This window comes from Sesamum indicum, linkage group LG3 (genome assembly GCF_000512975.1).
Source record: "Sesamum indicum cultivar Zhongzhi No. 13 linkage group LG3, S_indicum_v1.0, whole genome shotgun sequence".
NCBI classification, from domain to species: Eukaryota; Viridiplantae; Streptophyta; class Magnoliopsida; order Lamiales; family Pedaliaceae; genus Sesamum; species Sesamum indicum.
In genome coordinates, this window is record NC_026147.1 from 11,831,434 (window position 1) to 11,842,324 (window position 10,891).

Consider the following 10,891-nt stretch of genomic DNA (forward strand, 5'->3'; position numbering starts at 1 on the left):
AAACACCACGGTCTTTCCGACAAATTTTTGTCCTAAGCCGCGATTTGCATTATTAGTTTCATATTTTTCAAAATAGTTACTATTAATCTCATATTTTAAAAAAATATTGTAAAGTTAGTTATGTTATAAAAAATTTACAAAGTTTGGGGCTAACTTCGCAATTACTGGGACTAATTTTAGGATTAATTTTGTAATAATTTTTTAAGGTGTGGGAATAACTTTGTAACATTTTCTTAAATTGGGACTAATATTGATTATTTTAAAAAGTATGTGATTGATATTGCAAACCACTATATACTCTGGGATCAAAATTGTAATTTTCTGAAAAAATAACAATGAAATCTGACTCCAGAATATTAAAATTTATTAATATATTAATATTAAAAAATTCTTTTCCATAACAGTTTACTAGTTAGCTTTTAGATGAGATAGTCGTTTAACATAGTGTTAGAGTCATGTAAGACAATAGATCTTGAGTTCAAATCTCATTGTCATCCATTTATGGAAGAAGCGCTTCACGTGTAAGAATTGCATATGAGGGGTACATGTTAAAATATAAATATTAAATTATTTTCTTCTTTAACTTTTTAAAATTTAAGATTTGGGGGTTTAACAATATTCACATCTAATTATTTATCAAATGCTCAAGCCACTAGAAAAAAAATGACTATTGGCTATAATTTTAGGAGGAGAAAATTATTTGTTATATCTTTTAAGTTTGCCTGTTATTAATTTTAGTCCGTTAAGTTAACGCATTTTAGTTTTAGTCCTGTAATTCTTAGAAATGTGTAATTTTAGTCATCTGACCCAATTTCAGATAATTTTACCCCTAATTAGTTTTTTAAGGAGCAAATTTAGTCCATTTCAATTTATTTTGCATCTCATAACTAATCTTACATAGAAGGTATCAATTTATGGAAACTTAGTTTTATTTCGGAAACATATTAGACCTCTAAGAGGATTAGGGTGGACTATTAAATTTTATCATCAAAAGCGCAAAAGAGTCCTAAATTAGGCGGAAGGATAAAATCTACACAAAATTGATAGATAAAGGACTAAATCTAATATTTCCAAAGTAAAAGGATCAAAAGAAATTTGAGTTAAAGTTATAGGACGAAAGTTCTCTTTTTTTCTTTTAATAGCTATGGACTAAAAACCATGGTAAATCAGTTTTATTGACAACATTTAAATAAAATCGTTGCAAAAACATAAATCTTTTATTAAAAAAAAGTTATTTGTCATGACTAAAGTCATAATAAAAATATTTGCCATGACTTTTAGTTATTGCAAATATTTTAGTCACCCTCTCAGATATCACGACCAACAACCATGATCGTAGTCAATGACTATTTGCTACGATTTTTAAATTTTAATTATAATAATTAATCGTAATTAAATATTGTTTTTTTTTTTAATTAGTCATGTTTACTTATAGGGATGAGATTATCAAGGAATAGATCAACGCATGATAAAATGGCGAATAAGTGGAGATAGGATAAAAGAATACTTTGTTAACTTGGTGGGACAATATTTGGGGGCTAATGTGACATTATTGAGTCCAACACCATAAGTTGTTCTTTTTTTTTGTCTTTTTTTTTTTTTGTTTTTTGGGATAAAATTGTGAATTCTCAATTATACTCTATAATAAAACAAAAATTTTAGTCAAATGTCACCTCACTCTACCAACATCCAGTCCTCAAATAAGCTATAAGTGGAATAAAATTAAATAAAATATGGGGCTTAATTTTTCTTAATATTGGGGCTATATTTTTTCCGACTTTATATAGTTGATTTTCCCATATATTCAAAAGGATTACATACTTTAAATAGTTTTTTTCTAGCTTATGTCGTTGTTGGATATACAATTTACATTATTTAGTATTTGTGAATATAATTATTGCACTTGTTCAATTATTAAATCATGTCTTATCGTTTCATCTCCAACAGAGGTTGCCTCGTACAATATTTTTACTCATATCCTAAAGTTGGCCATTTACCAACTTCAAGGGAATGCTAAGTTTTAAGGCAACATTCTTGACGAGGATCTCGAGTTTCGTCTATGGAGACGTTGCCTTGAGGAATACTTTTGCTTATGTCTCAGAATTGATCCTTTACCAACTTCAAGGGGATGCAAAGTTTTCGGAGCAAGTTTTCTGATAGGGATGAAGTTTTGCTTATGGGGACATTGTCTTGAGGGATACTTTTCTTCATATCTCGGAGATGGTCTTTTACCAACTTTAAGGGGATGCGAAGTTTTTTGGGCAATATTCTTGACCGGGATCACAATGAAGTACGTCAATGGGTCCTAGGGCAACAACGACTTTTGCCTCTACTAAAACTGCGATTTTTACATCTAGGATCCTCCTGAAACTTCAGGAATTTCTACGTCTAATTTGATTTCATTGTTGAGACTATAACAAGAAATTAAACTTCATTACTTAGAGTTCACATTAGAAAGTTTTAGGAAAATCAAAAGGTGAGAAGGATGTATTGATCTCTTATTCGAGCTTTCTTCTATTACTAGTGAATAGCCAAAATGGGACCTTTTTGTGCCGTGCGAACTTATTGTTACTATTTCCTGACGAGAGTCTCTTCCTGTTGCCACCATAGAAATCATGAGATAACTCATGCGGTATGAAGATTATCATCATGAAGAGCATGAGTTGACATAAACTCTCGAGGTGGCCCACTCGCCCCTTGGTCAAATTGGCACGCTCGTAGATATTGGTTGGCATATTCCTTCAAGTGCCCCCACTGAATCAATTTTTTTTATTTTGTTTTGGAGGTGATGATATTCTTCAGTTGTATGCCCCCAGTCATGATGGAAGTGACAATATTTTACGAACATTTGCCTCTTGGGATTATCTTTCATTTGTCTTCGTCATTGGTAAATCAATCTTTATTGTTCCACCACTATCAATATTTCCCCTCTCGTGGCATTCAAGGGGGTGTAGTGTATGAACCCAATGAGACGTAAGTGTAGGTGTTCCTCCTTCTTCTTCAGTTCCTTCTCCTCCTCTCTACCCTTCCTCTTAACATTGGAGGTAGGGTCCCTCGCCTTTAACTCTTCAATTTTGATATACTTCTGCCATTGTAGGAGCAATTCTTCTGAAGTGCTAACGGGCTTTCTGGTATGGATTCTTGAAACCTTTCGAGAAGCAAGTTTTGTTGGATGATGTTGGTCAAGAACTTGTGGTTGACGTGTAGCACCTCATGTATTGCCTCGACAAATCTTTAGATGTGGTATCTCAATATATAACTCGTTTTCCTTCTAGGCTATGGTGAAAAAGTATGCAACAGTTCTTGGGACTTTCTTGTTATGGAGAAGTGATGCAAAAAACGTTGAGTCAATTGCTCGAGGCAGGAGATGGTTCCAGCGGGCAGTTGGTTAAACCATGTAAGAGCAGGCTTCGAGTGCATAGTTTGAAAGACTTTGCAGTAAGTGATATCACTCAAAGTTGTACGAATTAATCTTAACATAGAATTTGTTCAAGTTTTCTTGCGAATCTCCTGTTCCTTCATATTCGGAAAGGTTTGATATTTTCACGCTGATTGAAAGTGCCTCAACTAAGATGGTGGGGAGAAATGGCTGTGTTTTAGTGGATATACGGCCAAGAAGGATCCTGCACTTCGCTTGAGGCAAGGGTGTGGAGGGTTGTCGAGATCAAGGGGGATCTTGATCTTGGTTTTGAGCAACTTTAGGCCGATAGGCCCTGCTATTTACCTCTTCCCACCTCTGTTTAGCCCCATAGAAGTCGAGGATGATTCTCAATTTCGATGAGGAGAAGGAGGGGGTGGGTTCACGGGGTGGTTAGCTGTGAATTGGGCTACTGCTTCTGCAACAGCTAGAGTGGATGCATCACGTATCAAAGTTAATAAGGCTTCTTGCATCAATTGTATTATTGTCTCTTAAGGTGGAACACCCAAAAAAGGTGATTCTCTCTGGAGTGGAAGCGTGGCTAGCTCATGGGGCAGTATGGCTATATTCCACAAGTAGGGCTTGTTCATGGGGGTGGTGGGGCTTGCTCACGGGGTGGAGGGCGACACCATTAGTTGGGGCTTGCTCACGGGATGGTAGGGCAACCCCATGAGTTGTATATATTATATGGTTTAAGTGTAGAAAATTACTTTTATACCCTAATAAATAATAAATACTACTAATAAATATTCACTAAGTTAGAAACTTGTCAGAATAAGGTAATTGGAAAATAAACTTTATTTGTATAAAATATAATCTAAGAAAATATTATTATTAAGTAAAAACTGACCAAATGCACTCATTCCATCAAGTAGAAACAAAAAATGGAATTAGTGGAAGTGATATGCAGCTCGAATCAGTTCAAGTTTTGATATAAGCAATGCAGAGAGAGAGAGAAAGAGGGACATATGGATTGAAAGCATGCACAGTTAGCCTTGACCAATACTAAGAAACAAGACGCAGACGTCGACACCGTACAGAATGGAAGGGCATCGACGACTTTCAGTTCTTCCCACACGGAGAAAACAATAAAGGGTTGGCAGATTTTGTGACATAGAAAGGGTAAGCAGAGATGTGAAGAGAGATTAAGGAGCCGTGAGGTAAGCACAGAGCGAACTATTCTTTCGCCTTTTACTAAAGAATACCGTGTACTTTCCTCATTCAACGGCATACTCTAATTTTTGGAGGGTTTGAAACTGTAATAGGTTTTGGCCCCAGCAATGTATGTTGGAAGTTTTGCTACTCTTAATAATTTATTTGATATCAAGTCTGCGCAGCAACAGAGAAGAGAAAAATTGCTGCAACGAAAGTTAGAAATGGAAGCTGATTGCAGCAGGCACATAAATAGAAATCAAATGTGATTGCTTGAATCATACATATTTATAGAATCAACAAGAGATTAACCAATAATTAAGTGGAAACTGAACCTCGAAATCAAATGTCTGATTCTGCTCTCCCACATCGGAATGGAACATAGAATACGGAAGGACCGTGGCTGCTACAAAAGATTAAGGTCTGTCATCAAGCTAATCATACCTTTCTCGGCCTTTTGGCTAAGATCAAGTGTAGTATCTGTTCTTATCAGTTTAATATCTGATACGTGGATTATTGATCCACATGATATTAAATTAATTGTTCTAGGGGGAGAGCCCGTCAAGGCAGCTTGCTGCTGGGGCTCTCAAGTGTCGCCTTGGCGTTGCACTGTTGCCTTGGCCTGGCGCACCCCAACAATTCCAGTCCTCTACTTTTATTCTCTTACTTAAATGCGTTTGAGCCTTCACAAAATTGGGCATGAATGTCAATGAGATCTTTCACTTATTCATTTTTCACCACACCTACTTTGTATAGCTTAAACATGGGGAAAAATTGGTATTGCAAATAAACAAATTACCCTCTTATGAAAATATAAATAGGAATTTATCTTTTTGTATTTTTTAAAATATAATAATTTACCCCCCTATGATTTTTAAAATGAAGCAATTTACCTCTTAATTATATTTACCTCCTTGTATAGAGATGTAAATTGCTATATTTTTTTTCATAAAGGCTAATGTGCTCATTTTCAATATCAAATGGGGATAAATTGCTATTCACCGCTTAAACAAGTATATATAATTAGGAAAGTGCAATGTTTTAAATCCTCATTGCATCCCACATCGATGAGCAATGTTTGAGTAGTAGGAGAGAAGTGGATATTAGCCAAAGAATTCACAAGTTGAAATATACTTACCTGGACGTGGTTGATGGGCGATCAAAAAGGCCCATGGCCTAGGCTTGTGACCTCCATTGCACTTGGGAGGGATGCTTACCTAAGGTCTGCCTGAATGGTGGAGCCTACGTCGTAATTTGTGGTAGCGGGGGCTTGCGTTCGCGCAGCCCCTAACCCCCAAATCATAGTATTAAACATGTGTTGTTTTTATTTGAATTGTTTCTTCTTGCTCTTTGTGATAAGATTAGAAAAATGAATTTAGTTTAATGAAATTTAGAAAATGACTTCTGTTATTAACCTTCTCAATCAATATCAAAACTTATTATGGTCATTAATTAATTTTTACACATCTACTTGCCTACTACCCATAGCTTGTAATTATGTTTTGTGTTAATGCAAATAAAAACCTATGGATTTGTAACCATATACTAACACTACAAAAAAAGATAATTATTTGGAATTGGTTTTGATTGGAAATTTTTTTATGGAAAACATATCCATCATAATTTTATTATGGATTTGTTACAGATTTGTAAAGCCGTCCAACAAGTTGTCTGATTACTACAAAAAAAAGACGGAATTTATATATATGTTTTATATTTTTAATAATAATAATGTAGAAATAGGTATAGAAAATGATGCTTAAGATTTATAGGTTTTTATTTGCATAACACAAAACATAATTACAAGTTATGGGTAGCAGGCTAGATTTGGTGTAAAAATTAATTAATAACCAAAATAAGTTTTGATATTGATTGAGAAGGTTAATAACAGAAGTCATTTTCTAAATTTCATTAAACTAAATTCATTTTTCTAATCCTATCACAAAGAGCAACAAGAAACAATTCAAATAAAAACAACACATGTTTAATACTATGATTTGGGGATTAGGGGCTGCGCGAACGCAAGCCCCCACTACCACAAATTATGACGTAGGCTCCACCATTCAGGCAGACCTTAGGCAAGCACCCCTCCGAAGTGCAATGGAGGTCACAAACCTAGGCCATGGGCCTTCTTGATCGCCCATCAACCCCGTCCAGGTAAGTATATTTCAACCTGTGATTCCTTTGACTAATATTCACATTCTCCTACTACTCACACATTGCTCATCGATGTGGGATGCAACAAGGATTTAAAACATTGCACTTTTCTAATGATGTATACATGTATAAGTTATACAAAGGAGTTGTGTAGAAAAATAAATAAGTGAAAGATCCCGTTGACATTCATGCTTTGATTTTGTGGAGACTCAAATGCATTTTAGTAAATTGCTTCATTTTAAAAATTATAAGGGGGTAAATTTTTATATTTAAAAAATATAGAAAGGTAAATTCCTATTTATATTTTCATAAGAGGGTAATTTGTTTATTTGCAATATCACAAGAGGGTAAATTTTCCCCATGTTTACAAAGTAGTTGTGGTGAAAAATGAATAAGTGAAAGATCTCATTGACATTCATGCCCAATTTTGTGAAGGCTCAATCGCATTTTAGTAAGAGAATAAAAGTAGAGGACTGGAATTGTTGGGGTGCGCCAGGCCAAGGCAATAGTGCAACGCCAAGGCGACACTTGAGAGCCCCAGCAGCAAGCTGCCTTGATGGGCTCTCCCCCTAGAACAATTAATTTAATATCATGTGGATCAATGATCCACGTATCAGATATTAAACTGATAAGAACAGATACTACACTTGATCTTAGCCAAAAGGCCGAGAAAGGTATGATTAGTTCGATGACAGACCCTAATCTTTTATAGCAGCCACAACGACAGCCCTTCCGTATTCTAAGTTCCATTCCAATGTGGGAGATCGGAATCAGATCATATCCAATTTTGGAGTTCATCGCTTTCCTCGTATATACATTTATATATAGATATATGATCCAGGCAAGCAATCACATTTGATTTCTATTTATTTGCTGCTGCAAAATCAGTTCCCATTTCTACTATATATGTTGCAGCATTTTTTCTCTTCTCTGTTGCTGGGCAGACTTGATACCAAATAAATTAGGGACAGTTACACTCCTTTTTCTTGCGGTTTGGTGGAATTATATATAAATCTATTATTGTTTGAGAAATTACATCTAACGCCTCTGAAGTTTGCTCCCGTCTAACAAATAAGTTCCCCCATTAGTCAAAATATACCGAATTTGCTGCTATTAACAAAGAAATCGAAAAAGAATCTACATTTTAACCATAACTGACTTATTACTAACTTATTGTAGGTTAAATAATTTTTTTATGACATAATTGTTACTCTCATATGTCTACACGCGTTAATGTATGTAAAAAGATATGCACGTGTTGCCATTTTTAGCCTTGAAACTTAAGAGAGTTGGCAATTTTTGTCATGCGCAAATTGATTTAAAGGACTAAAATTATAATTTAACTAGGTCGTGTGCAAGTTACATGCAATTTTTACGTAAAATTAGATAAAAATAAAAAGAAGACTACCAAAATTATGGAATATCTACTGAATTACAAAATCAATTTGTTTAGAACAAAAAAATATTACTCTTCTTCAATTACAATTTTCCCTCAAATCTACTTAATTGCATGCTAAATAGATTAAAGCAATTCAGTCGAGACTCCAAAACGAGAACATGTGTATTTCGTTTTTTCTAGTCATTTCTCCAGAAGACCATACAAACAAATAAAGCTAAATACTGCTGGAAAATGTCTTGAAACATTGTACCAATTTATTGCAGAACCCAACAAGGAGTGGCAGCCGGAAACCCCATGTGAACAACATTATTAGACATGCATGTGCTTTTGATCCATCCATCATATGTTTGAAATTCAGTTTACATACATTGTTTTAATTACTACCCCTTTCCTTTGTTTCCTATAATCTAAGCTCAATCTTATATTTTCTTAATGTTGGGGGTAGTTGATGCATGTATTTCCAAGACAAGGATGCCAAGATTTGGTTGCTTTCTACTTTTCATCATAGGATATCAAAATATGTATAGGCTACTAGGAAGTGCATTAGCCATCGAGTAGTATAATAAATATTGATCACATGAGGATTTAAATGAAATAATTATCGAAACTATGACTAATCTATAATTATTTGGATCGATGATCGAGAATCGATCGACGGATTATGACTACGAAAAATAACTACTAAAGAGAGCAAGATAAACAAAAGTGTTGGAGAAGATTCGATAATGAGAAAGATGTTAAGGCTATAGGCCCACCTAATTGATTCAATGAATGCGAAATTTACAGATTAATCTAACGTGCAAGTGTTTTCATATATCGAGGTTTTTTCCAAGTTAATTCGATACGTACACTCTCTCGAGCTATACAAAACCTATTATCATCAAGGAAATAGTGGATATCTCTAATCTAAAACTCGTGACAATAATGTATTAAGATTTATGAATAACCTACGCAACCGGATGAATCACGCCTATGTGTGCCAACATATCGCTCAATCCACACCACAAATTACCGTATCCATTATGTCGAATCCCCCTTACAGGTCATCAACATAATTAAATAAATTCAAGAGATGATCATCAGACTCTCAAATTATAAGAATTATGAAAACAAACTTGTGGATTAATCCGGAAAAAAAAATGCTTAGAACATTATCTCAATAGGCTTCCCAAAAGTCTTAGCAAAATTGAATAAGAATTTTTCCCTGATCTTTTTATTTTTTGGAATTTTCTCATTTTTCCATTTGTTCCCATCAACTTCCACAAATCATTCTTATCTTTTTCTCCATGTGTTTTTTTCATAGGGACTGGAGATTGCGCATTTAAATCATATATTGAGTGCATTATAATTTAATAGGATAATCAGTGTCGACTCTACGAATAGTCCACGCCTCCGTAAACAACAACTTACAAGTAAAATTATGTAAAAACAAAATAAAGAGAAAATTAAACCAAAATCAGCTTATATTTCACAACAAAACAAGGCGCTTATTAAACTTGCAGGAAATTGAACAGACTGAACAAATTATACAAGAAAAAAATGGCTAATAAGATCCTACTAAACTAAATTAATACCCATTAATAGCTAGCTAGAGAAAATGAATTAACCAAATAAAAGGGGGATTAATGTTGATAATTAAGAGATGAATTAGGGAGAAGGTGGGGTGCAGGCGATGCAAGCCAGCAAAAGAATAGCAGCAGAAACTCCATCTTCTTCAAGATTGGAAGTGCTTCTCTTGAATTTGGTGCTTTTGCCTTTGTTGCAATGTGCTATCTGCTTCTGGAGCTGCTGCTGATAACTCTCTCTCCCTTTCATTACTTCTTGCTGTCTCTCCTTCATCGCTGCTTCCACCTTAGATACCATTCTCTCTGTGTGTGTGTGTGTGTATATATATATATGTGTGTGTGTGTGAGAGAGAGAGAGAGAGGAAGTAGCTGTTGCATGGAAAAACCATATGTGTGTGTATTTTTGTCCTCTATTTATAGGCAGTGCAGTGTTGGAGGGATTGGGTTCAAATGTGCAATCCTTTGTTTTTGTCTTTTTTCATGCCCATTTTTATATTAAAGAAGGGAAAGGGTTTGTAGTAGATTTTGAAGTTACGTATGTAGGTGACTACCTTTTTTCAAGTTTAAATTATGACAACTAAAGTTGGACTACTATACTATATAAATAAACTTATAGGACAACTTGTCTTTTTTATTTTTTTTTCATTTTACTTTATTTGATTTTGGGTTTTTTTCTTTTTTATTTAAATATTCAAACACTATTTTTTTCCTAATAAAATAAATACTTTGCTAACTTTTGACCCAAAAAACAATATCGAATTAGATTTTTTTATTTCAAATCTGATTGTGTATTATATTCAAATTAAATGTGTATACGCTGTGTGTATAAAGATTATATCATTTATTTTACTACAGTGAAATTTTAAATATGTGGTGTGTATTTGTTAAGATTCGAAATAAAAAATTCAACTTGCAAGAAAACGGTAACTCATATGGTCGTTCAAATTTTGGTATTGAAGTCACAAACCATTCGCTAATGATGTTTTACTCTAGTGATTAAGGCTGAGATTTTACGAATAAGTTTGAGATTATGGGTTCAAGTTCCACCGGACATGTAAGTATTTATCTCACTTTATGTGAACTTATTGCAATTTATTTCAATGGTGCTTAGTTCCATCGATGTATTAATCGGACAAAATTATAAATTAAAATTTGGCTTAAAACTGAATCACTTCTATGATATTAGTGACATAATATTTG

At 34.0% G+C, this 10,891-nt stretch overlaps 1 protein-coding gene across 1 annotated transcript; it reads right to left on the reverse strand.

Annotated features, from left to right (window-relative positions):
* LOC105158077 lies at positions 9,555-10,179 on the reverse strand. Its single transcript, XM_011074703.2, has one exon. The coding sequence runs from the start codon at positions 9,987-9,989 to the stop codon at positions 9,774-9,776; it is 216 nt and encodes a 71-aa protein (XP_011073005.1). The 5' UTR covers positions 9,990-10,179; the 3' UTR covers positions 9,555-9,773.